The sequence below is a fragment of the Capra hircus genome, chromosome 7 (assembly GCF_001704415.2).
Source record: "Capra hircus breed San Clemente chromosome 7, ASM170441v1, whole genome shotgun sequence".
NCBI classification, from domain to species: Eukaryota; Metazoa; Chordata; class Mammalia; order Artiodactyla; family Bovidae; genus Capra; species Capra hircus.
This window is the reverse complement of record NC_030814.1, coordinates 92,457,969-92,483,158: the sequence shown is the minus strand read 5'-3', so window position 1 is coordinate 92,483,158 and position 25,190 is coordinate 92,457,969. Positions and strand designations below refer to the sequence as shown.

General features: G+C 52.4%; 2 protein-coding genes and 1 long non-coding RNA gene across 5 annotated transcripts; 2 read left to right on the top strand and 1 right to left on the bottom strand.

The window, feature by feature from the left end:
• Window positions 105-13,911, top strand: SLC25A23 (solute carrier family 25 member 23). Of its 2 annotated transcripts, XM_013965239.2 has the most exons (10): window positions 105-421; window positions 1,490-1,616; window positions 2,179-2,266; window positions 2,556-2,667; window positions 3,662-3,820; window positions 3,910-4,062; window positions 4,259-4,366; window positions 5,673-5,840; window positions 10,798-10,948; window positions 11,978-13,911. In XM_013965239.2, the coding sequence occupies exons 1-10, from the start codon at window positions 266-268 to the stop codon at window positions 12,160-12,162; spliced, it is 1,407 nt and encodes a 468-aa protein (XP_013820693.2). In that variant the 5' UTR covers window positions 105-265; the 3' UTR covers window positions 12,163-13,911. The 2 variants fall into 2 exon arrangements, with proteins under 2 accessions (XP_013820693.2, XP_017906426.1); XM_018050937.1 differs by lacking the exons at window positions 10,798-10,948; window positions 11,978-13,911 and adding an exon at window positions 6,037-6,534.
• On the top strand, window positions 14,778-23,716 carry SLC25A41 (solute carrier family 25 member 41). Its single transcript, XM_005682498.3, has 7 exons — window positions 14,778-16,568; window positions 16,821-16,976; window positions 17,499-17,651; window positions 18,188-18,295; window positions 22,041-22,208; window positions 22,292-22,439; window positions 23,508-23,716. The coding sequence occupies exons 1-7, from the start codon at window positions 16,365-16,367 to the stop codon at window positions 23,678-23,680; spliced, it is 1,110 nt and encodes a 369-aa protein (XP_005682555.2). The 5' UTR covers window positions 14,778-16,364; the 3' UTR covers window positions 23,681-23,716.
• On the bottom strand, window positions 22,076-25,183 carry LOC102178619. Of its 2 annotated transcripts, XR_001295871.2 has the most exons (4): window positions 24,402-25,183; window positions 24,049-24,283; window positions 23,702-23,888; window positions 22,076-22,380 (listed from the first exon to the last, which is right to left on the bottom strand). It is a non-coding gene; the product is annotated as an uncharacterized LOC102178619 (long non-coding RNA). The 2 variants fall into 2 exon arrangements; XR_001295872.2 differs by lacking the exon at window positions 22,076-22,380 and having other exon boundaries at window positions 23,197-23,888; window positions 24,049-24,255; window positions 24,402-24,615.

Genomic DNA, 25,190 nt, shown 5'->3' with positions numbered 1-25,190 from the left:
CATCCCTGACCGCCCCCCGCCAGCTCCGCCCTCAGCCCCCTCCCCCCCAAAGCGGGTCGGGGGAGGAGAAGCAAGTTCTGGCGCGGGCGGCGACGGCTAGCAGTCACCGCCTCCTACAAGTGCCGGAGCCCGGCAGGCAGCGCAGAGGCTGCGGTGGCAGTGGCCGCGGAGCTGGCCCTGCAGGGCCCCGGGGGGGGAGGGGGAGCCGTCAAGCCCCCGCTGAGGCCGCCGCTGCCGGGCCTCCCCTCCCCCCCGGGCTGGCGCCATGCGGGGGGGCCCGGGCGAGGCCGAGCGGCGTCAGCGCTGGGGTCGCCTCTTCGAAGAGCTGGACAGTAACAAGGATGGTCGCGTGGACATCCGCGAGTTGCGCCAGGGACTGGCCCGGCTGGGCGGGGGCGATCCGGACCGCGGCGCCCAACAGGTACCCCCGCTGGGATACCCCTCCTGATGCGCTGCGCTGGGCCCAGTTGGCGCCTGGTAATCTGAGCCCCTGAATGGAGCGCCAGGAGTCGCCCCGTGACAGCCTGTGCTGGACTCCAGGACCCGTGCCTAGCTTGAGCGTCCCTGTCTCTTTGCCCGTGCCCGCCCGTGTTCGGGCCTGACGGGATCGCTCAAGACAGGACCACCGAGGCCCCAGGCCTGCAGTTCAGGCTGCCAAACCCAGCCCCCTCCTCCCTCTGGGTGGAGGATGTCTGCCAGGGAATGGGGCCACGTGCGCTTTACTGCCCACTGCCCGGGACACACCCTCCTCTGAACTCTTTGCACAACCCAGAGACATGGCCTGCACCCACCTACAGGAAACATGACCTCCCTTCCCTCCGACCCGGCTCTGGGCACCCGCTACTCTCCCAGGCAGCTGCCCCAGACTCTCTGTTTACATTCCCTCCCCTGTCCTGTCTAAGACTTGGCTCAATGCCCCAAGTTTTCCCAGCCAAGGACCCAATCCTATCTGAGGCTGCCCTCCGCTGGGGATGCTCCTATCCAAGCAGGAACTTGACCCCAATCCGTCTACATCTGAAGACTCAGATACCACTGGACTGTCTCCACAGCACCCTGAAACCTCCAATCACCCTCCCACTCTACAGATGGGCAAACAGAGGCCCAGTGGATGCTCAATGTGGTTGTGTCCCTGCTACCACATTGCCCAGTGCTGTCTCCAGTGAGAGCTCTTGAAACTGCCATGCAGACAAGTTTTTAGAAGAGACAGCTGGAAGGACAGGCTTGCAGAAACAAGAGCCCAAGTCCACCTATCTACTTCCCAGCTCTGTAACGTTGGGCAAGTTACTTGACCTTGACGAGCCTCATTTTGCTCGCCAAGAAAGTTGGACGACTGCTGTCCACCTCACAGACCTACCATGGCCTTGGGCATCTTGTTGAGGGGAGAGCCGATGGCAGACTGATGGGCCCAGGCTCCTGGGACATAAGCTTGTTATGCCCTACATTGTGGGAGCAGCTTAGAGGAGCTCCCTTTGACCTTTCTCCCTGCCAGGGCATCACCCCTGAGGGTGGCACTGACCCAGATGGCGGCCTTGACCTGGAGGAGTTTATCCTCTACCTGCAGGAGCGGGAACAGCGCCTTCTACTTCTGTTCCACAGTCTGGACCGGAATCAAGATGGTAAGGCCCAGGGATGGGGCTGTGGGGCCCTTGGAGACCCCAATGGGGTTGGAACTGGCAGTGCCAGGAGGAAGCGGGGAGGGCCGCTTCTCCGTGATGACTCACAGGCTATTTCGGGAGCTCTCCTCACCCTCAGCTAGGTGGTTCTGGGCCCAGCTGGCCTATCCCACCTCCTTTTCCTAACAGGGTGGGACCCTATTATTTATAAGTCTTATTATTTGTGGCGCAAAGATTCCCCTCCCCGCATTGCTCCTGGATTCCCTGTGAGACAGAGCCACCCCCATCGCATTTTCTGGATGTCCAATGTGGCCTCAACTCCCTGTGGCATGGGGACCCCAATAATTACCCCTGGACTTAATCCTTCATTCATTCAGCAAATGCAAGTCCCTCTCAATATGAACCAATTCCACCTCTCTGATCCCAGTGGGTCAAGGGCCCCTCCCCGCAACCCTGCCACACACTTCACCTTGGGTTTCTGCGTGCCCTGGTCTTGTTAGACATCCCCAGTCCAAGCTATTCTGGTCCTCTGACTCGAGGTCCCCTCCTCGGGCCCCCTCCCCAGGTCAGATTGACGTCTCTGAGATCCAACAGAGTTTCCGAGCCCTGGGCATTTCCATTTCGCTGGAACAGGCAGAGAAAATCCTGCACAGGTGAGTGGCTGGGTCCACAATCCCAGGTAACTCAGATCTCCAAGACCCCCTTAGCCACCTCGAGCCTCTGAACCCTGGACCCAATCCCAGGGAGGGAGTGGAGCTGAGATCTTGGGCCATTTGCTTTCCCGCTCGTAGCCTCAGTGTGCCCCTCTGTAAAACGGGGGGGCCTCGCAGTGCCAAGGAGCTCTGTCTCCTCCCCAAACCAACCAGAATCTCTCACCTCCCTCAACTCACCTCCCTGCCCCAGGCACTGATTCTGTCCCACCTGTGCCCCTCCCCCCACTAGCATGGACCGTGATGGCACCATGACCATTGACTGGCAGGAGTGGCGTGACCACTTCCTGTTGCATTCGCTGGAGAACGTGGAAGATGTGCTGTATTTCTGGAAGCATTCCACGGTGAGGTGGGGGTGACGATCCCAGCCTGATGGTTGGGACCTCTCTTCCCCATGGCATAGGGGCAGGAGCTGGATCAGCACTCTAGTGGGAGGAGCCACTGGGAGCAGCCTGAGTGTGAGGTTCTGCTCTCCGCTTCCTTCATCTGGGGCTCTGGGACTGATGGGAGCTGATGGGAGCCCTTTAGACTTACTGCAGGGCTTTGGGGAGGTAGGCAAGAGAGGGCTCACCAGACGGAGCCTCTGGTCTCCCACCCTCTACCCACGCAGCTCTCCTTCTGCTGGTTTCTAGTTCTGCCCAATAAAGAATTCTGCTGCTGAAAAGACAAGTTAGGAAGCCACTGTTTTTGGAGGGTCTGATGAGATCTATTAGAAATTGAGGGAAGAAGTGCTCTGGATTGTCATTTCTGGGGTGGGAATCCCTGAGTGATGCTTCTGATAGGATCTGATGGCATCTGGAGGGGATCCATCCTTGGGATCTGCTGAGAATCTCTTGAGAGATCCAGAGATTCCCACCCTGGGAGACCTATGAGGGTCTTGGTTAAGAAGTCCACAAGTGAAGATGCTAGAAGACAGATGATCTCTGTGGGAGAGACCCCTGGGGATCAGGGAGAGACCCCAGGAGAGAGCCACTGGGCTCCTGATATGGGAAGCCCCTGGTAGGATCTTGTGTGGCCCTGGAGGAATCTTCTGGAATCCTTATGTGAGAGACCCTTGGGTGGAATCCTGCCTAGGGATTTCATTAGCCCTGGAGGGATCTTTATGGAGCAGAGGCTTGAATAGGAGGCTTTGATGGGATTTGGTGGAGGTCCCCAGGAAGGACATTACCTCTCATGGAGACTGCAGGGCTAGGTCAGGTAGGGATCCGAGAGAGATCTCTTGGATTGGTGGACTCTCTGGGTATCCTGGAATTCATGGCGGAGACACCCCAGTTTAGAGCAGAGTCACCTCTCCCCAGCCTCAGTGGGTCATGACACCCCCAGCCTCTGCATCCCCAGGTCCTGGATATTGGCGAGTGCCTCACTGTCCCAGATGAGTTCTCGGAGCAGGAGAAACTGACTGGCATGTGGTGGAAGCAGCTGGTGGCGGGCGCAGTGGCGGGGGCTGTGTCCCGGACAGGCACAGCCCCTCTGGACCGCCTCAAGGTCTTCATGCAGGTGAGAGGCCCCCGAGAGACCCACCCACTCCTTTCCCAGGCCTGGACCTCTGGAAGGGACCCCAAAGCCACCTGTCTCCCCCCACCCAGGTCCACGCCTCCAAGACCAACCGGCTGAACATCCTGGGGGGCCTTTGGAGCATGATCCAAGAGGGGGGTGTGCGCTCCCTGTGGCGTGGCAACGGGATTAATGTGCTCAAGATTGCACCTGAGTCGGCAATCAAGTTCATGGCCTATGAGCAGGTGGGGGCAGGCGTGGGGAGGCGTGGACTGTAGACATGGGGTCTGCAGGATTGGCCTGGGAGTGGGGGAATGTCTGCGGGTCCCTGGGAGTGGGCATCTGCCCCTCTACGGGTCGCCCCCAGCAGGGCAGCAGAGGGGAAGTCCAAGGCCACGGAAGGCTAAGCCCTGAGGTCCCGCCACCTCTGTGTCTCCTCAGATCAAGCGGGCCATCCGGGGGCAACAGGAGACCCTGCATGTGCAGGAGCGCTTTGTGGCTGGCTCCCTGGCTGGCGCCACAGCCCAGACCATCATCTACCCCATGGAGGTGAGGAGCAGCCCTGGCAGAGACCTCGTGGCACTGTGGGAGGTCTGCAATCACCATTTCACTCCAAGGTGTGAAGTGGGATGATCCACTTCACGTTGATCCACTAAGCATTGGGTGATCACTTTGTCTCTTCCTGATTCAGACTCATTACAGCAGTGCTGTTTCTTGTGTAGCTGGTCTGGACATCACAGTTTGACATGTGATTTCTGGGGACAGTAGTGGTTTGTTGGTTTGTTGTTCAGTCGCTCAGCTCAGCCATATCTGACTCTGCGACCCTGCGCACTGAAGCACACCAGGCTTCCCTGTCCTTCACTATCTCCAGTTTGCTCAAACTCATGTCCATTGAGTCAATGATGCCATCCAACCATCTCATGCTCTGGATGAGAAGGGACCCCTTCTCCTCCTGCCCTCAGTCATTCCCAGCATCAGGGTCTTTTCCAGTGAGTCAATTCTTCACATCAGGTGGCCAAAGTACTGGAGCTTCAGCATCAGTCCTTGCAATGAATAATCAGGGTTGATTTCCTCCAGGATTGGCTGGTTTGATCAGTGTTGGTTTAACTGTTTAGATAACAGTTGTGGGGGCCAGCCATTGATGGATATGCCTCTTCTAAGGATCCTGGTTTCCAGGATGCTTGTCCCCAAGGGAATCATTTCCAAGTGAAACCGTTTTTGGAGAAATCATTTCAAGTTTCAGGTTGTACCAGGCATCAGTTAGGATTGTGAGTGATAGAAAACCTAAATCACATAAATGAAGTCCAGAGGTGAGCAGTCCAGGGATGGTATAGTGGCTTCAGAATGTTGGAGAACAAGACTCTATCTTGTTCTACCACCTCAGCATGTGGCACCCTCCTTATGGACCAAAATGGCTGCTTGTGCTCCAGTTACAACATCCACATTCCAGCCAAGAAGGAAAAACAAAGGAAGGCACAGCTCCCTGACCTTAAGGATGCTTTCTGACAGCCTTGCATCCTTCTTCACCTTCATCGGCTAGGACTCAGTCACATGGCCACACACCTAGGGAAGCTGAGAAATGTAGTCTTTATTTCTAGAGGCTGTGTGCTTGCTGAAAATAACAGATTCTATTGCTAAGGGTGAAGATAACAAGATATTGGGAGACGGTTAGCAGTGGGTGCCACATGCAACCTTAACAGTTTGTCGGTATAGAGTTTGGAGGCAGAAGATAGATTCTAGAGCAAGTGATTCTTTTAATTCAGTTATTCTCAGGGTGTCTCCACCCAGCTGTCTTCATTCCTGGATGTTGTGATTCCAAAGGCAGCTTTTCCAGGGATAATCAGGTTCTCCCCAGGTGCTGAAGACACGGCTGACCCTTCGCCGGACGGGCCAGTACAAGGGGCTGCTGGACTGTGCGTGGCAGATCCTGGAGAGAGAAGGGCCCCGTGCCTTCTACCGTGGCTACCTGCCCAACGTTCTGGGTATCATCCCCTATGCGGGCATCGACCTGGCCGTCTATGAGGTCTGTGGCACTGCCTTCTCTGGGGTCTACTCCCCCTGGGGTCTGAATCAGTTGACCTCCATAGCTACAGGTGGAGAAGCAAAGCACCATGGGCCATGGGATCCTGGGGAACCTTTCCAGGCATTGCATCCCCACCCCTTGCGACTCTTCCACTTCCTACCACAAGAACCTTCCATCTGTAGTTTGGTCTTCCCAGGTCTCAGGACACGTGAAAGTTGGGGACCACTCCAGCTCAGAAAATCAAGGGAGCAGGCAAAGATGAACTTCAAAGATGCCCATCTCCTCCCAAAATGTGGGTCAAACACGCCTCTACCTCCAAGCTAATGTTTTCTTTAAGGCCTGCCCATTTCGGTGTCCATCGTCACGATAAAATCCACACCCCATGGTCAGCATCTTGGGACCTTTATCAGGAGAGGAAGGAGCTGGGAGTTTTTGCCGTTTCTCTTCCAGGGGCCTCATCCATTGCTTCTCCCTTCTCCTGGCAGGATCACCAGGTTCTCCCAATTACCACAGAAGTCCCCAGGCATCCCTGCCCCAATGTTTGTATCCAGCCCAGCTCCCTGGGTGGGCAACCTGTCCAGTTGCCAACTCAAAAGGGCCCTGGGCTTGGCTGAATGCTTTGCTGTTGCCATCTTGAATTTGTTTTCTTTTTCTTTCTTTCTTTCTTTTTGGCTGCACTGGGTCTTCATTGCTGCACTCAGGCCTTCTCTAGCTGTGGCATGCCAGGGCTACTGTCTAGTTGCGGCGCACAAGTTTCTCACTGCGGTGGCTTCTCTTGTTGCAGAGCACAGGCTCTAGGGTGCGTGGGCTTCAGGGGTTATGGCACTTGGGCTCTAGATCTCAGGATCAGTAGTTGTGGCTCACGGGCTTAGTTGCCCTGTGACATGTGGGATCTTCCCGGACCAGGGATCAAACTCATGTCCTTTGCACTGGCAGGTGGGTTCTTAACCTCTGGACCACCAGGAAAGTCCCATCTTAAAATTTTCAGTAATCTTTGAACAGGGGACCTCCCTTATTTTTACTTCCCACTGGGTCCCACAAATGACATAGCTGGTCCTGATCTGAGATCCCCCATACATGCCAACCCTACCTGCCCTGCCAGCACCCAGCGTCTACATAGCCAAATGAGATAAAGCTTCATTCATTCGCTCATTCGTTTGTTGGTTTAGCAACTGTTTCCTAAGCATCCATCAGTGCCTGGCACTGTGCTGGCTGCTGCATCCAAGGTTGTTCAGTTGCCGAATCGACTCTCTGTGACCCCATGGACTGCAGCACACCAGGCTTCCCTGTCCTTCACTATCTCCCTGAGTTTGCTCAAACTCACGTCCATTGAGTCAGTGATACCATCCAACCATCTCATCCTCTGTCACCCCCTTCTCCTCTTGCCCTCCATCTTTCCCAGCATCAGGGTCTTTTCCAGTGAATCAGCTCTTTGCATCAGGTGGCCAAAGTATGGGAGCTTCAGCATCAGTCCTTCCAATGCATGCGTTCAAAGAGTACAACGTAATTCTTGTCCTCCTGGGATGCCCCTCCAGTGAACAAAGAAGGCAGTAAACCAGCAAATAAATAGTTTCAGATCGTGAAAAGTTCTCAGAAGACAACAAAGAGAATGTGTAATCAAAAGTAGCTGTGGGCAGGAGTGGGGCATTGCTGGGAATGCCTCTGAGAGCTGGTGATGGAGTGATGTGCTGAATATATATCAAAGGAGAGTGTGAACAAAGCAGAGGGCACAGCCAATGCCAAGGGCCAGACACAGGAATGAATTTGGTCTCTTGAAGAAGTGAAAGTCTCTTTTTTTTCTATTACAGCTTATTACAATATGTAGAATGTAGTTCCCTGTGCTATACAGTAGAACCTTGTTGTTTATTTTATATACTGTAGTTTGTATCTATGGGACTTCCCCGTAACTCAGATGGTAAAGAATCTGCCTGCAGTGCAGGAGACCTGTGTCCGATCCCTGGATCAGGAAGATCCCTTGGAGAAGGAAATGGCAACTCGCTCCGGAATTCTCTTGTGGAGAATTCCACAGACAGAGGAGCCTGGTGGGCTACAGTCCATGGGGTCGCAAAAAGTCAGAAACGACTGAGCTACTGACACACACAGTTTGTATCTGCTAATCCCAAACTCCAAAATTATCCCTCCCCCTTCACTTTTCCCTTTTGGTAACCATGAGTTTTTTTTCTGCATCTGGAGTCTTGTTTCTGTTTCGTAGATAAGTTCATTTGTATAGTATTTTAGATTCCACATACAAGTGATATCATATGGTATTTGTCTTTCCCTGTCTGACTTACTTCAGTTAGTAGGATCATCTCTAGTTCCATCCATGTTGCTGGAAATGGCATTATTTCATCCTTTTTTATGGCTGACTATTAGTCCATTGTACCATCTTATATGGTACTTATTTAAGTAAGTACTTATATGGTCAGTGGACATTTAAGTTGTTGCCCTGTCTCAACTATTGTGAATAGTGGTACATGTATCTTTTCAAATTATAGTTTTGTCCAGATATATGCCCAGGAGTGGGATTGCTGGATCAAATGGCAGCTCTATTTTTTAAGGAACCTCCATACTGTATTCCACAGTAGCTGTACCAATTTATATTCCCTCCAAAAGTGTAGGAGGGTTCCCTTTTCTCGACACCCTCTCCAGCATTTACTATTTGTAGACTCTTTAATGATGGCCAGTCTGACCAGTGTGAGGTGATACCTCATGGTAGTTTTGATTTACATTTCTCCAGTAATTAGCAACATTGAGCATCTTTTCACATTCTCATGGGCCATCTAAATGTCTTCTTTGGAGAAATGTCTTTTTAGGTCTTCTGCCCATTTTTTGATTAGATTGGTTGGTTGTTTTGCTGTTGAAGAGTGGAAGTCCTAAGTGGCCGACGGAGCTGACATAGCAAGGACTCAAAGATCACGAGTTTGGGTTTCTCCCAAAGGTGATAGGAAGCCATTAAGACTCCTGAGCAGAAATAAGACACAACCTTATTTCATTCATTCTTCACCCTAAAAGGGATTTCAGAGGTCTAAGTAGTTTGAGAAGCCCTCTTGACATTTCAAGATCTTAATTAGTCTCTTAAAGACTCTGAGAAGTCCTGCAGAAACATGATTTACTCTTTTTTAAGTGCAGTGTTGGCCATACTTATCCAAATATCAAAACCTCTTTTTAACATGACTGTTCTTAAAAACTCATTGAACACCTAGTTGGCTAATGCAGCTCTAGCCCCAAAGTCAGTATAGTAAACACTTCTAATTTGCCCCTTCCACACCCAGACCAGACATCACCAATCCATTACCACACTTGAGTCTCTCTCAGCACAGTTCTGGGAAGCCATTAGCAATGGATTAAGATTGACTCAGGAAATGCAACCTATGAGCCTTTCCAGTCCCAAGGTCAGAAAAAAGATCCTGGACTTTTTTTTTTTTTTCCGAGACCTCACAGAAGGCTTCGGAAGGGATTGACCGAGAGCATAGCTCTGGACTTGGGGGTGACTCTGAATGCTGTCACCTTTATCTTGTGGCTTTGGGCAAGTAACTTCCCTTGGGCCTCAGTTTCTCATCAGTGAAATGGGGATAGTAATTGTTATTTAGTCGTATCAGTCATGTCTGACTCTTTGCAACTCTACGGACTGTAGCCTGCCAGGTTCTCTGTCCATGGAATTTTCCAGGCAAGAATACTGGAGTGGATTGCCATTTCCTTTTCCAGGGGGCCTTCCCGACCCAGGGATCAAACCCACGTTTCCTGATTGGCAGGGGGATTCTTTACTGAGCCACCAGAGAAACCCATAAAATAGGTCTGCTGCTGCTGCTAAGTCACTTAAGTCGTGTCCAACTCTGTGCGACCCCAGAGACGGCAGCCCACCAGGCTCCCCCGTCCCTGGGATTCTCTAGGCAAGAACACTGGAGTGGGTTGCCATTTCCTTCTCCAATGCATGAAAGTGAAAGTGAAGTCGCTCAGTCGTGTCCGACTCTTAGCGACCCCACGGACTGCAGCCCACCAGGCTTCTCTGTCCATGGGATTTTCCAGGCAAGAGTACTGGAGTGGGGTGCCATTGACTTCTCCATTAAAATAGGTCTAATTGGGCTAAAATCAAGGTGTCGGCAAGGCTTCTTTCCTTTAGGAGGCTCTTAGGAGAGAATCCGTTTCCTTAGATTTTCCAGTTTCTGATGGCCCACGTTCATTGGCTCGTGGCCCCCTTCTCCATCTTTAAGGTCAGCAACATAGCCTCTTCCCCCACCTCATGTCTCTCTCGTGTCTGTTTCTGTCATCACATCTCCTTCTCTGACTTTTAGAAGGCAACATGTGATGACATCAGGCCCACTTGAAAGCTCTAGCATAATCTCCCACCTCCGGATCTTTAACTTAATCCTATTTGCAAAGTCCCTTTTGCCAAGGAAGGTATCCTATTCACAGATTCCAGGGATTAGGGCAGGAACAATAGGGGGGCCATTATTCCACATACCAGAGAGGGTCTGTGTGAGTGCGCACAGTTGCATCTGACTCTTGGCAATCCCATGGACTGTAGCCCACCAGGCTCCTCTGTCCATGGGATTTTCCAGGCAAGAGTACTGGAATGGGTAGCCATTTCCTTCTCCCCGGAATCTTCCCCACCCAGGGATCAAACTCAAGTCTCCAATATTGCAGGCAAATCCTTTACCATCTGAGTCATCAGGGAAGCCCAGAAAAAGTCTAGGTGAGGTTTTTTTGTTGTTTTCTGGCCCCATGGTGCAGCAGGCATGTGGGATCTTAGTTCCCCGACTAGGGATGGAATCCAGGCCCCCTACATTAGAAGTGCTCAATCTTAACGACCAGACCACCAGGGAAGTCCCCTTTAGGTGAGGTCTAAGCAAAAGCCTGCTTGGCTAAGACCAACTATCACAGGATACAGAAGCCAGCCAGCAGGGTCCTGGTGTCACCTAGCTCCAACCCACCCTCCTTCCTTCTCCACCCCTCCCAGACCCTGAAGAACCAGTGGCTCCAGCAGTATAGCCATGACTCAGCTGACCCGGGCATCCTCGTCCTCCTGGCCTGTGGCACCATCTCCAGCACGTGCGGCCAGATAGCCAGCTACCCACTGGCCCTGGTCCGGACCCGCATGCAGGCCCAAGGTGAGGCCTGGGTGGGACAAGGAGACAGGGAAGGTCTCACAACTCGGGCCCATCTCCCCATCCCCCAGCTCTTCCTCCTGAGAAGGCAGAGTCCCAGGCTGGGATCCTCCTGGAATTTGGATTGGCCATGACTCAAGCCCTGACTTTTCTCTGGGCCTCAGTTTACCCTTTTGTGACACTGGAATGGGAGCCCTTTATCCTAAGCAGGAGAACAGACACAGTCAGTACTGGGTGAGCATCCTAGCGATCTCAGTTGGGAGGCAAGCTTTCTGGGCTGGTTCTTTGAGTTCTCATTTGCAAGGCTGGGTTATAGCCAGGCCAGGGAGCAACAGGGCCAGGCTACAGGCTACAGTTGTTCTATTGTGTTTCTCTGGATTGGCTTTTGAGGTTATTTTTCTTTTTTCTCCCCCCCTACTATCCCTCAATTTTTTTTATTTTATTTATTTATTTATTTATTTTTTTTGAGAATTTCTACGGGGATTTTAGCATTTGTGTGTTGGGATTTTTGCCAGGGGTTATCTGCGCGTAACACATATATAGTCTCCCAACCCTCAAAGGGCTTCCAGGCTGGAGAGGAAGGTGCTGAATAAATCATCCCAAAATTAAGTATGGATTTAGGGTTGAATGAAGGGGAGGGGAAAAAAGCCAGACTCAGACTTGGGGCACCAAGGAGGGCTCCCCTGAAGAGCTGGTTTGGGATGGAACATGGAAGGATGAGTCAGAGTTTAGCTGAGAGAAGGAAGGGATGGAGCTCCAGGAAGAGGACACTTCTGTGTCCTCTCCCACCTCCCCCTCCACACATACCTGCTCTGCTTCTCATCATCCCCAAATGGGGCCCTCCAGATTGGGGTGAAAAGTTGAGCAGCCAAGTCCAAGGCCAGTAGAAGCCCCAGCTTGGAGTCATAGGTTCCACTGTTAGTCCCTCTTGCTGCAATGACCACCTGGCCCAGCCCTGGTGGGGGTGGTGGGGAAAGAGGGGGAAGTGAGAGGGGGACCTCTGGCCTTACCTGACTCCCCGCCCCTCCCCAGCCTCCACTGAGGGAGCCCCCCAGCTCTCCATGCTGGGTCTCCTCCGTCACATCTTATCCCAGGAGGGCGTGCGGGGCCTCTACCGGGGCATTGCCCCCAACTCCATGAAGGTCATCCCTGCTGTGAGCATCTCCTATGTGGTCTACGAGAACATGAAGCAGGCCCTGGGGGTCACGTCCAGGTGAGGGGCCCGGAACCCACCCCCACACCCCCAGACCCCTCACCGAGCATGATGTCCCCCCACACCTGGGCCACTGGAGACCGACAAGACAGCCAGCGGATCCCAGGTCCTCCCCCCACCCTACCATTCAAACCACAGATCCCCATACTGCAGCCACTGGATCCCACGTTTCCCTGTCCCCTCACCCCCGTACTGAGTGCTGGACCTCCATGTCTTAACCACTGGATCCCCCACAAGCCAGCTAATGGATCCCAACACCCCAACCACAGCAGCACCTACCCAGTAGCTAACCGCCCCCTCCACCAGCTGCCTCAGGCACCGGATCCAGTGTCCTCAGGCAGTGCTGGATCCTAGATCCCCAGCCCTAAACTGGCGGATCCTAGATCCTCTGCTTTGAGTCCTGGATCTCCAAGCTCAACCACTGGACTCTGGATCTCAAGAAACCTCAGCCACGGTATCCTGACAATGCGAGGCTTAGATCCTGGGACCCCATCCACTGGATCCTGAATCCTCTCCCTCTAATCACTGGATTCCTGAATCCCTTTACCTCAACACAGGGTCCCAGATCCTGCTGCTTCAGCTCCCCAATCCCCACATTTCAAGCATCATTCCCTCAACACCCCCAACCATGGACTCCAGATTCCCAAGCCCTCATCTGTCAGATCCTCACTCCTCAAATCACGTTCTCGAGAACCCGATGGCAGAGGAGCGGTTCCAGGCGACTACAACTGTAGGACCCCAGATCTCTGCATTGCAGGCACTGGACATTGAAACTTCACCCATAAGAGGCAGACCCTGCCACCTCTAGGCACTGGGTGCCAACCCCTTAACCCCTGATCTCTAACCTGAACCCTCCCAGGCACTGGACCTTGAAAACTCAGAGCCCCCAGCTAGCTCCCACTAGGCCAGTCAGCACCCTGGATTCCACACACCCCTGTTCCAGACACATACCAGAGACCTTCCCCCATGGCACAAACCCCATAGTCTATGGAGCCTGCAGGAAGCCCAGGTCCCAGGCTCCCAGCTTGAAAACCTACAGGATGTGCCCACAGTCCTGACACAGCTGACCCTGGCAAGGGGAGGAGACATCCCTCCCAGGCCCTGCAGAGACGCTGGACCCCCAGCTCCCTAGCATGGACATGCCCCTAGGCCTGGGGCAGGGCCGGGGTGGGGGGAAGGGCGTGCTCAAATGCTCCTCCAGCACTCTGTTGGTCTCACACCCTCTTCCCACCTATAGGCTGATCACAATCCCCAGAGCCTGGCTCCCACTCTCTTAGGGCCGGCAAGCAGGCAGTCTGAAGCTGGGAACACATGAAGGGGACCCCACACGCACACACACCCCAGCACTGCCAGCCCCTCCCCAGGCTTCAGAGTTGGAAACCAAGGATGCAAAACAAACCCCAACCCCCTAAGCCCCCAAATTCACTCCAGGTCTATTTTTCTACCAGAGAGGAGTTGACAACCCATCCCCCCTACTTATCCCAGCCCCCCACCCTGTACATTCTGCACTTTATATTTGGATGCTGAGCTTAGTATCATTGGGGAACCCCTCTCTCCATTCCTTCCAAGTCCTTGGGGAACCCCATTCAAGGACTGTGAAAGAGGAACTGGGATGTTTGGGGGATGGGAGGACCCACTCCCCTAATGCTTCCACCTCCTCCACCTACACTGCGCCCCACCTCCCTGCCTGTGCCCTGCCTGTGTGTGTTATTTCGAAAGAAAAGAACAAAGGAATACATTTTCTAAGCTCTTTCATTGTGGTTTTTACTGAAAGGGGGTGGGTGGATGTGGGAGCACCTCTAACTACTCACAGGGAAGACACATGGGTTGTCAACCATCATTCACGGAGACCAGGAAATGACTCCATGAGCCTCAGTTTCCACATCTGTAAAGTGGGTGCAGGGGCAAGTCCACATTCAAGAGCCCTCCTAATTTGTCCTGTATGTTTTTCTAATTACACAAGTGTGTCCTTTTCCTTAGGCTGCTGTAAAAAGTTATCAAAAACAAGGGGCTTAAAACAACATGAAAATTAAATATTTTTCTATTGTGGTACAATACACGTTACATAAAATTTACCCTTTTAACCAATTTTAAGTGTTCAGTTCTATGACATTAAGTACATTATATCATCACGCAACCATCCCCACCATCCATCTCGAGGACTTTCTCATCTTCCCAAACTGAAACTCTGTCCCCATTAAACACTCAACTCCCCATCCCCTACCCCAGCCTCTGGGCCCACCATCTACTTCCTGTCTCCAGATTTGACTCCTCTGGGACCTCCTAGAACTGGAATCATGTAATTATTTGCCCTTTTCTGTCTGGTTTATTTCACTGGGCATCTTGTCCTCAAGGTTCATCCATGTTGTAGCAGGTGTTAGAATCTCCTTCCTTCTGAAGGCTGAGTAATATTCTATTTTAGCGCTTCCCTAGTGGCTCAGTGGTAAAGAATCCACCTGTCAGGAGATGCAGGTTCGATCCCAGCAGGAACCTGCAGGAGACGCAGGTTCGATCCCTGGGTCGGGAAGATCCCCTGAAGAAGGAAATGGCAAAGCCCACTCTAGTATTCTTGCCTGGGAAATCCCACGGACAGAGGAGCCTGGCCGGCTACAGTCCACGGGGTGGCAAAAGTGTGGGGCACGACTTAGCGACTAAACAACGACAACAGCAAGGGTGGTCGAGGAGAAGGTAATGTTTGAATAAAGAGTTTTAAATGGTGAGGGAGGGAGCCATGGGGACGCCTAGGGAAACAGCATCTCAGGCAGAGGGCACAGCAGGTGCAAAGGTCCCCGGGCAGCATCATGCCTGGTGTGTTGGAGGAACAGCGAGGAGGCCTATTTGCAGCAGAGTGAGCAAGTAGGAGAGAGGGAGAAGGGGAGGGTTGGGAGGGGATGGGGCAAGTAGAGCAGGACTTTGTGGGCTGCGAGGAGGACTTGGGCGGATAGGTGGAAGCCCTGGAGGGCTGTGCGCAGAGGAGGGGTGGGCCCTGACTCAGGTACTCATGCGCGCCCTCTGGTGGCTGCTGCAGGGAAGACAGACTAAACCGTTAAGTCTGGAGCTGGGGGAACAGGGGTGCAGGCCACTGCGCTGGTCCAGGTAAGTGACAAGGGGCTGGACCAAGGTGGTAGCCATGTACATGATAAGAAGCAGTCAGATTCTCGATATACTTTGAAGATTAAGCCCACGGGATGTAGTGACAGACTGCGCAAGAGAGAAAAGGAGGAATCAAGGATGACATCGTGGGTTTTGATCAGACAATTTGGACAATGGAGATGCTCCCAACGAAGACCCTCACTGGACCCTATTGACAACGCTGTGTGGTAGAGTCAGTCATGACTTCCGATCTCCAGATGGGGAAACTGCCGCTCCGAGAAGTAAAGCAGGTACCCCAAGGGCACACAGCAAGAAGAGTCTGAGATGGAATCCAAACTCAGGGCCATCTGACTCCAAACCTATGCCCGTGTCACTTCAGGGACTGACGGTGTGTCTCTCTCTCAGAACTCTAAAGGCTTCCCCTTCTCCCCCACTTCCATCTCCTGTTGACGTGACAATGAAAGGCAGTGTGTCAGTTTCCTGTGGCTGCTGTAGCAAAAGACCACGAACTCAGTGGCTTAAAACAACACATTGTTTTGGAGGTCAGAAGCCTGACATGGAGCTCACTGGGCTAAAATTAAGCTGTCAGCAAGACTGGCCCCTTCTGGAAGCTCCAGGGGAGAATCAGCTGACCGGCCTTTTCCAGCTTCTAAAAAGACCACCTGCATTCCATGGCTCGTGGCCTTCTTCCTCGCATCCTCAAAGTCAGCAACAGCCTGTGGAGTCTTTCTCACCTCCAATCCCTCTAACGGTCCCTTTTCCCTGTTGAAGAACTTGCAAGATTACATTGAGCCCCTATGGTGAATCCAGAGTCATCTTTCCATCTCCTCATCAGCTGATTAATAATCTGAATTCTACCTGCAAATCTAACCCACTCTCTCTCCCTTATATTGCCATGTAACATAACACATTCATGGGTTTAGAGCGATTGGGATCTGGACCTCTGGTGGGGTAGGGAGACACTCTGTCTGCCATATGCAGTGAGGTCACAAGGACCACTGTGACCTCATCATCCCCTGGGACCCAAATTTACAAAGCACCCCTCCCACACAGTTGCTGGATGGGCCAACCTCTGGCCAGAGATTTGAACCTGAGTGTTCTGACCCTCCAGCTATGATGGGAGCCCAACCAGAGCAAGCTCAGAAGCCCAGCTCACGGGTCCAGACCCTGTTTAAGAGGGTCAAGGCCTTCTTCACCAAAACCGGTCCCCCACCCCCACCCCCAGCCCCCTCCCGGAACCTGGGCTGTACCCACGTGTACGGGTACGTGTTTGGGCACCTGGGGGAGAGAGAACCAGAGCATCCCCCATCGCAGCAGGTGAGCTTGGCAACCACAGGCCCTGAAGAACCTGCAGCTGGAACTGTAGAGGGAGAAGGTTACCCTACCGGCCCGCTCTGGATGCCCCACTCCGCTCCAGGCCAGCCTGGGTGGAATGCCACCTGGAAGCTGTGGGGACCAGGGCAAGCCTTGGACTGGAGCCAAGGTGGGGGGGGGGAGGTTCTAGAGATGTGTCAGGAAAAGGACCTCCAGCCTGAATGAGTGTGGGTAGGAGCTGGGTCTGTCCTGCAGGTGCTGGACACAGGGGAGCAGCTCATGGTCCCCGTGGATGTCCTGGAAGTGGATAACGAGGGAGCCTTGTGGAAGTTCCTCCTCTCGGGAGCCATGGCTGGGGCAGTGTCTCGCACGGGCACGGCCCCTCTGGACCGTGCCAAGGTGTACATGCAGGTGTGTGGGGACTCTGGCGCTGGGGCCATTGGGCTGGGGATGGATGGAAGTGGAGCTGATGGAGTTCAGGGAGGGGGTGAGTATGTAAATCAGAAAGAGGGACAAGGGTGGGGTTGGGAGTGGAGTTGGAGTTAGAAGGGGCAGGACTTCCCCAGCAGTCCGACAGCGGTTAGGACTCCGCGCTCCCACTGTAGGAGGCACGGGTTTGATCCCTGGTCAGGGCTTGCTAGGTGGCGCTAGTGGTAAAGAACCCACCTGCCAATGCAGGAGACATAAGAGACGTGGGTTCAATCCCTGGGTTGGGAAGATCCCCTGGAGAAAGAAATGGCAACCTGCTTCAGTATTCTTGCCTGGAGAATCCCATGGACAGCTGGTGGGCTATAATCCATAGGGTTGCAAAGTGTCAGACATGACTGAATCAACTTAGCAGGGAACAAATGTCCCACATACCAAAAGATGGGGGCTGAATGGAGATGAGGTGAAGGGCTCCTCAGAGGGCTGACGCGGGGTCCATATTTCCAGGTCTACTCCTCCAAGAAGAATTTCATGAATCTGCTGGGAGGTCTCCGGAGCCTGATCCAGGAAGGGGGCATCCGTTCACTCTGGAGGGGCAACGGTATCAACGTGCTCAAGATTGCCCCGGAGTACGCCATCAAGTTCTCTGTCTTCGAACAGGTAGGGGGGAGGGGATAACCTGCTTTCCCCAGCCCCAACCTCAAGCCGTCACCTCTCTGGTACCCACGACCCCCTAAAGCTCAGATTTTTATCCAAAACATACTTAAAAATTTTTTTTTTACTTATTTATTTTTGGTGGTGCTGGGTCTTCGTTGCTGTGCCTGGGCTTTCTCTAGTAGCGGCGAGTGGAGGCTCCTCTTTGCTTTCTCTAGTTGTGGTGTGCAGACTGCTCATTTCGGTGGCTTCTCTTACTGCAGAGTAAGGGCTATAGGGCTCTTGTTGCAGAGTAAGCCCCATCTAGGGCACGGGGCTTCAGTAGTTGCGGTGCCTGGGCTTAGTTGCCCCGAGGCACGTGGGATCTTCCCGCATCAGGGATCAACCCACGTCTCCTGCCCTGGCAGGCAAATTCTTTACCACTGAGCCACCAGAGAAGCCCCCAAGACATATTTTAGTTCTCCGGGTCCCACACCTCTTCCCCTGGGTGAGTTTCAGGAAGGAAAGGAGGCTAGTTCTCACATTCCTCTCTCCCATCCCAGTGTAAAAACTACTTCTGTGGAGTGCACGAGTCCCCACCCTTTCAGGAACGTCTCCTCGCTGGCTCTCTGGCTGTGGCCACTTCCCAGACGCTCATCAACCCCATGGAGGTAAGAGTATCTGCCCTATAGAAGATGAAGTCAGATGATGGCAGCTGCTAAGGCTTCCTCCTTTCCTGCCCCCTCCTCCTCTTTATGTAAGATATATATCAAAGTTGTATTCCAGATGGCTTACACAGTCATCTCAACACTATTTACTGAATGGGTCCTCTCCTCTCCATCACCAATGACAAAAGATGCCACTTCTGTCATTTACTAAATTCTTATATGCACGCATGCTCAGTTGCTTCAGTCGTGTCCGACTCCTTGCGACCCCAAGGACTGTAGCCTGCCAGGATCCTATGTCCGTGGGGATTCTCCAGGCAGGAATACTTGGCGGGGAGAGATACCCCTCCAAGGGATCTTCCCGACCCAGGGACCGAACCTGCAGCTCCTGCACTGCAGGTGGACTCTTTGCTGCTGAGCCACTGGGGAAGCCCCAAATTCCTAGATGTCTTGGCACGTTTGTTTTGGTGGGGTTTGTTTGTTCTGTTCTGTTGCCGTTTCACCTGACACATGGGATCTTTAGTTTCCCCACCAGAGATGGAACCTGTGCCCCCTGCAGTGGAAGCTGGACCACTGGACCACCAGGGAGGTCCCTGGGTTTACTTCTGACCTTTCTCTTCTTGGGTTCAATCCCTGAGTCAGGAAGATCCCCTGGAGAAGGGAATGGCAACCCACTCCAGCATTCTTGCCTGAAGAATCCCCATGGACAGAGAAGCCTGGTGGGCTACAGCCCATGAGGTCGCAGAGAGTGGGACATGACTGAGCAACTAACACTTTCACTTTTTCTCTTCTTATCACTTGGGTTCTCTTCATGCACTTCTAATTCTCTTCAATTTTAAATGATCTGACTTTTTTTTAATGAGCAGACTTTATTTTGTAGCAGTTTTGGGTTTACAGAAAAATTAGGTAAAAAGGGCAAGAGCATTCCTATATATCTTGGCTTACATACGAAGTTTCCGCTATCAGTAACAACTTGAATCTGGGTGGTACATTGGTTACAACTGATGAGCCAATATTGATACATTATTATTAACTAAAGCCCATGGTTGACATCAGGGTTCACCCTTGGCGTTGTGACTCGCTACGGGTTTTGACAAACGTATGACATGCAGCCACCACAACAGCGTCACGCAGAAAAATTCCACTGCCCTAATAAGTCATTGTACTACACGTGTTCACCTCTCCCTCCTTCCTCCAGCCCCTAACACCCACTGATCATGTTACGGCCTATGTAGTTTTGCCCCCTTGTTTTCTTTTGGCGGCACCCCATGGCATATGTTCAACAAGATATTTAAACCCTCACCCCCTGCATTGGATTCAGGGTCTTAACCACTGGACACCCAGGGAAGTCCCAGGCTTGATATTATGTCTTATTATTCTCCATTCCTTATTAGTTTTTCAGGCTATTCTCTTTTTTTTTTTTTCCTTTTAAAATGTTAGAAGTAATCTGCCTTGTTCAGGAAACAAAACCACACACTGGTATTTGTTTTTTACTCATTGACTCTAAACTCAAATGAGTTTAGAGATTATTGCCATCTGGTGGCTCAGATAGTCAAGAATCTCCCTGCAATGCAGGAGATCCAAGTTTGATCCCTGGGTCGGGAAGATCCCCTGGAGGAAGCAACGGCAACCCACTCCGATATTCTTGCCTGGAGAATTTCATGGACAGAAGAGCCTGGCAGACTACAGTCCATGGGGTTGCAAAGAGTCAGACATGACTGAGCGACTAACATTTTCATTTTCACTTTCTATACAATATTGGGTCTACATATCCATTTGGTCAAGTCTCCTTTGTCGTCCCCTAAACAGTCTTTTAAAGCTTTCTTCATATAATTCTTGCCCTTGTCTGGTTGAGTTTCTTCGTATTTTTATTTTTGAAGTATAGTTGATTTATAGTGTTGTGTTAATTTCTCCTGTATGGCAAGGTGATTCAGTCATACATATACAATCTTTAATAAATATATTAATGAAAAAATATATCTTTTCCATTAGGATTTATTAAAGGATATTGAATATAGTTCCCTGTGCTATACAGAAGTAGAACCTTCTTTACCATTCTATATATAATAGTTTGCATCTGTGAAGTGTTTTTATTTTGATAGCTACATAACAAATCACCACACTTAAGAGCTTTTAAAATGATACAGATTTATTATCTCATTGTTTCCCTGGGTCATGTCTGGGCACTGGCTAGTCGGGTCCTCAGTTCAGGATTTGATCAGGTGGAAATCAAGGTGTCAGTCAGTTGGGCAACCAATGAACCCACCTGAGGCTTGGGTGTCCTCTGCCAAACTCCCTGGTTGTTACCAGCATTCAGGTTCTTATGGTTGTAGGACTGAGAGTCCTTAACTCGCACCCTGTGTTCCCTGCCCTGTGGTCCTCTCCATAACAGTTTGTTTGAGACCAACCCTAGGGAACTCCCTGACAGTCTAATGGTTAGGATTCCACACTTTTTTCCACTGCCATGGGCCTGAGTTTAGTCTCTGGTTGGGGAACTAAGATCCTGAGAGAGAAGCATGGCCAACATATAAAAAACCAATCCAAGAGTGTTTCCGATCCTTCAATCTCTTCTTCAGCCTCTTTTAAAGGGCTCACCTGATTGAGTCAGGCCCACTCAGGATGATTTCTCTTGATTAACTTAAGTCAACTGGTGACACAGGAAGCTCACCTCTGTGATAACCGAGATGGGTCAGATGGGGGGCAGGTGGGAGGGAGATCCAAGAGGGAGGGAATATATGCACATGTAAAGCTGATTCACTTCATTGTGCAACAGAAACTAAGGCAACATTGTAAAGCAATTATATGCCAATTTAAAAAGCCTAAAAAATAAATAAAGTTAACTGGTTAGGGGCTTTATTATATCTGCAAAATCCCTCTGCCTTTGTCCTTTGTGTACCCTGAACCAAGAGTCACAGTCCATCAGGCTCACAGGTATAGACCATTTTCAAGGGCAAAGGGAGGCCATTAAACAGAGCATGTGTATAGGGGGACAGGAACCACGGGGACCACCTGAGAATTTTGCCTAGCGCACACAGTGTGCTGTCTTTTGCGCAACTGTTGAGTTGCCAACATTTTCATTTTATGAAATGTTGGGCATTTCATAAAAACTCCAGTTTCCGGCTTCTTTGGGAAAACTGGCAGACCTGCCTACCTGGGGTCCAGGTAGGGCGAGTTTGGCTGGGTTAGGGCCGCTGCAGACCCCACCCAGCTCAAATCACTTCTCTCATCCTCTTTTTTAGTTTTATTTATTTTCTTGGCTGTACCTCACATCACGCAGGATCTTAGTTCCCCATGCGTGCATGTTAAGTCGCTTCAGTTGTGTCTGACTCTGTGCGACCCCATGGATTGTAGTCCACCCGGCTCTTCTGTCCTTGGGATTCTCCAGGCAAGAATACTGAAGCAGGTTGCCATTTCCTTCTCCAGGGGATCTTCCTGACCCAGGGACTGAACCTGCATCTGTTATGTCTCCTGTGTTGACAGCCGGGTTCTTTACCACTAGCGCCACCTGGGTAGCCCCCTTAGTTCCCCAACCAGGAATCAAACCTGTGCCCACTGCAGTGGAAGCATGGAGTCTTAACCACTGAACTGCTGAGGAAGTCCCTCCCTCACCCTTTGGGTTGAGAGTACTTATAGGCCAAGGCAGCTGGGTTTGAAACCCAGCCATGTGCATTCTTCAGCAGTTGCCTCCTGTGCTGGGGAGTCATTGAGGCGATTAGCTCAAATAAGCTGTCTTACTCCTCATCCTCCCCAGGTGCTGAAGACGCGGCTGACCCTGCGCCGGACTGGCCAGTACAAGGGGCTGCTGGACTGCGCCAGGCAGATCCTGGAACAGGAGGGCACCCGTGCCCTTTACCGTGGGTACCTCCCCAACATGCTTGGCATCATCCCGTATGCCTGCACCGACCTGGCCGTCTACGAGGTGTGGGTCCTGCAGAGGGGTTGGCAGGGGTGGTGTGAACCCAGGCCCATGGAGAGCTTCCTCCTGGCCTTCTTCTCTCCTAGATGCTCAAGTGTCTCTGGCTGAAATCAGGCAGGGACATGAAGGACCCTAGTGGCTTGGTCAGTCTGTCGTCTGTGACACTGTCCACCACCTGTGGACAGATGGCGAGTTACCCGCTGACTTTGGTGCGCACCAGGATGCAAGCCCAAGGTCAGCTTGGCCCTTTTAGCAACCTCGCATACCACCACCCCTTGCGTCTACTCTCTAAACTTTCTCATCACCCCCCAAAAACACACCCAAACTGACTCCCAGACACTCCATATCTGATCCTGGCCATCTCTGCTGACCCCTGAACCCACCCAAACTTACACTCACCCCCAAACCTGATCCCAGTCCCTTCAATTAACCCTACATATCACTAAAATGAACACCCAGCTCCCAAAGGACTCCCACAAACCCTGAATATGACTCAGGCCCCCATACTGATCTCAAGACAAATAGTTCCCAAATGACCCCCAACTTGTCCAAATCAGACTCAGGCCGCATCTGGCACCAAAAGGCAAATCATTCCTAAATATTCAAAAACTGACACTTAGACATTCCCAAACTCATTACCACCTCCCCCAATATCCTGGGAACTCCCCAAATGTGCCTCCCACAAATGGGCTCTCAAACCCCTAAAAAATTCCTCAAATACCCAAAGAGGTTCTTAGCTTACCACCCTGAGCTTGAAAATGTCCCCAAACTACCCCTTAGCACACTGCAAAGCTCTAGCAGATCTTTGTTGTTCAGTTGCTAAGTTGTGCCTGACTCTTTGTGATCCCATGGACTGCAGCCTGCCAGGCTTCCGTGTCCTTCACTGTCTCCTGGAGTTTGCTCAAACTCATGTCTATTGAGTCGGTGATGCCATCCAACCATCTCAGCCTCTGTTGCCTCCTCCTCCTCCCACCCTCAATCTTTCCCAGCATCAGGGTCTTTTCCAATGAGCTGGTCAAAGTACTGGAGCTTCAGCTTTAGCATCAGTCCTTCCAGTGAATATTGAAGTTGCAATGTTTTCTAAGATGTTCCCTAAAACAAATCCTGAAAATTCCTCACTCTCCGTAAACTGACCAATTTCCTCTAAAAGGCTTCCAAGCTTCTTTTCAACTAACACCCCAGACCCTCTGCTCCTGGCTTCAGTCCCCATCTCCCAACATTCCAGCGCCCGACCCTCCACCCCCGCCCTTTGATGCCAAGTCATCTCTGGCCCAGGTCCTGAGCTTGCCTCTGTCCCCACAGACACTGTGGAGGGTTCAAACCCCACCATGTGTGGAGTCTTCCGGAGGATCCTGGCCCAGCAGGGCTGGCCAGGGCTGTACCGAGGCATGACCCCCACATTACTGAAGGTGTTGCCTGCAGGCGGCATCAGCTACGTGGTGTATGAAGCCATGAAGAAGACCCTGGGAGTATAAGCAGTGAACTAGGTGACATACCCTGGGCAGAAATGGAGGGGAAGATCCAGTGTCTCCTGGCCCCAAAGGGCCTTCCAGGCTCGGGACCGAAGGCAGACTTTTCAGGAGAAGCAGGCTGGTTGCCTGGGTCAGAAGATTCCTGGTGCCTCCTCCCCTGGGTGCAGCCTGGGACTAGTCTGGACTCCAGTTTGGCTTGCTACGACTTGTCCTGGTTCCAGGGCAAAAGGGTGAACGTGGAGACAATGAGGAATAAACAGATGGTTTCTGCTGGCCATGTCTGGAATATCTGGGTTCAGGAGGGCAGCTGGGGATCTGGATACCTGGGTCCTGTGGAGGGCGGGGGGAGGAGGTAGGGAGGGCGGGAGTACCTTGGGCCTCTTAGTCTTGAACGGGAATTGGAAGCCTGGAAGACGCCTGGGTCCAGAAGATAAACTGAGGGCCTAGATCAGAGCTTGGAGCTCGGATCCAAGGACCTTATGTGAAGCTGGTGTAGGGTGTCGAATTAAGAGTCTAGGATCCCTCGGTGCTGGGAGGAAATCTAGACCCTTGAGTTGGCAGGAGAGCTGGTTCCATTTCTGAAAGAGAAGTAAGCACTCTAGATCCCTGGATGGAAAGAGGAGAGGGTATGAGAGGATCCCTGAGTTTCCTCTTGCTTTGAGGCCACCCCACCCCCGGAAGCACCCGTCTCCAAGGCCTCAAGCAGGCCACGTGCCTGGCTTACCCGGCCGGCGTCCGGGGACTCTAACCCAGACGTCAGGCCTGAATTCCTGCAGCCGGTGGCCAATGCCCACGTCGGCTGCCATTCAATCCGGTTCCGGCTAATCCCCTCCCGGCTTCTGGTGGCTGACCCCGCCCCAATGCAGCGGCGCTTCCACTAGCTCCCACCAAAACGGGGCACCTCCATTTCCTTCACTGTCATTTGCCTAGGGTGAGGTCAGTCACCTTACACCCTCCCCCGCCACTCAGCCATTGGCTTAGATGACGGGACTAGAAAAGGATTCTGGTTAACGCTAAAGTAACTCAGTCCTAACGCAAGCGCATCACACCGACCTCGCCAGAGATTGGCATAAATTAATTGCCAATCTCTGTAAAGACCGCCTTCCGTGTGTACCCATTGGCTTGCGTACACGACGATCTCACTGGACGCCCACCCAGCCCGTTCAAAGAAGTCTTTCGCCAGACTCCTCCTTCCTGTCCGCTTGACTCTTAGGAGCCGTCAATCCGGTTCAGAAGCCGCCCCGCGATTCTGGAACTCCCGCTTCATTGGGCCTTCGGCCGCCCCCGTCACCTCAATTTGCCCGCCCAAAGCCGTCAGCCTGCAGCCCATTGCCTCCCAGAGCTGTCGATCTCGCGGTACCTCCCGCCCACTGCCTCTCGCGGCACTCCGATTGGCCGCTCGCCTCCACAGCCTGTGATTGGTGTCCCGGGAGGGGCGACCACCTCCCATTGGCCTGGCGGCGCCGTCCGTCAAGCCGGCGACCGGAGGGGGCGTCCCTCTCCGCCCCCCTCC

What these genes read in the sequence shown, in the direction of transcription:
- SLC25A23 (XM_013965239.2), top strand. Translation starts at nt 266, where the DNA reads ATGCGGGGGGGCCCGGGCGAGGCCGAGCGGCGTCAGCGCTGGGGTCGC. An exon ending in ATTTCTGGAAGCATTCCACG is followed by an intron (nt 2,668 to 3,661) that starts GTGAGGTGGGGG and finishes CTGCATCCCCAG; the next exon opens with GTCCTGGATATTGGCGAGTG. An exon ending in GCCTCAAGGTCTTCATGCAG is followed by an intron (nt 3,821 to 3,909) that starts GTGAGAGGCCCC and finishes CCCCCCACCCAG; the next exon opens with GTCCACGCCTCCAAGACCAA.
- SLC25A41 (XM_005682498.3), top strand. Translation starts at nt 16,365, where the DNA reads ATGATGGGAGCCCAACCAGAGCAAGCTCAGAAGCCCAGCTCACGGGTC. An exon ending in GTGCCAAGGTGTACATGCAG is followed by an intron (nt 16,977 to 17,498) that starts GTGTGTGGGGAC and finishes CCATATTTCCAG; the next exon opens with GTCTACTCCTCCAAGAAGAA. An exon ending in CCGACCTGGCCGTCTACGAG is followed by an intron (nt 22,209 to 22,291) that starts GTGTGGGTCCTG and finishes CTTCTCTCCTAG; the next exon opens with ATGCTCAAGTGTCTCTGGCT.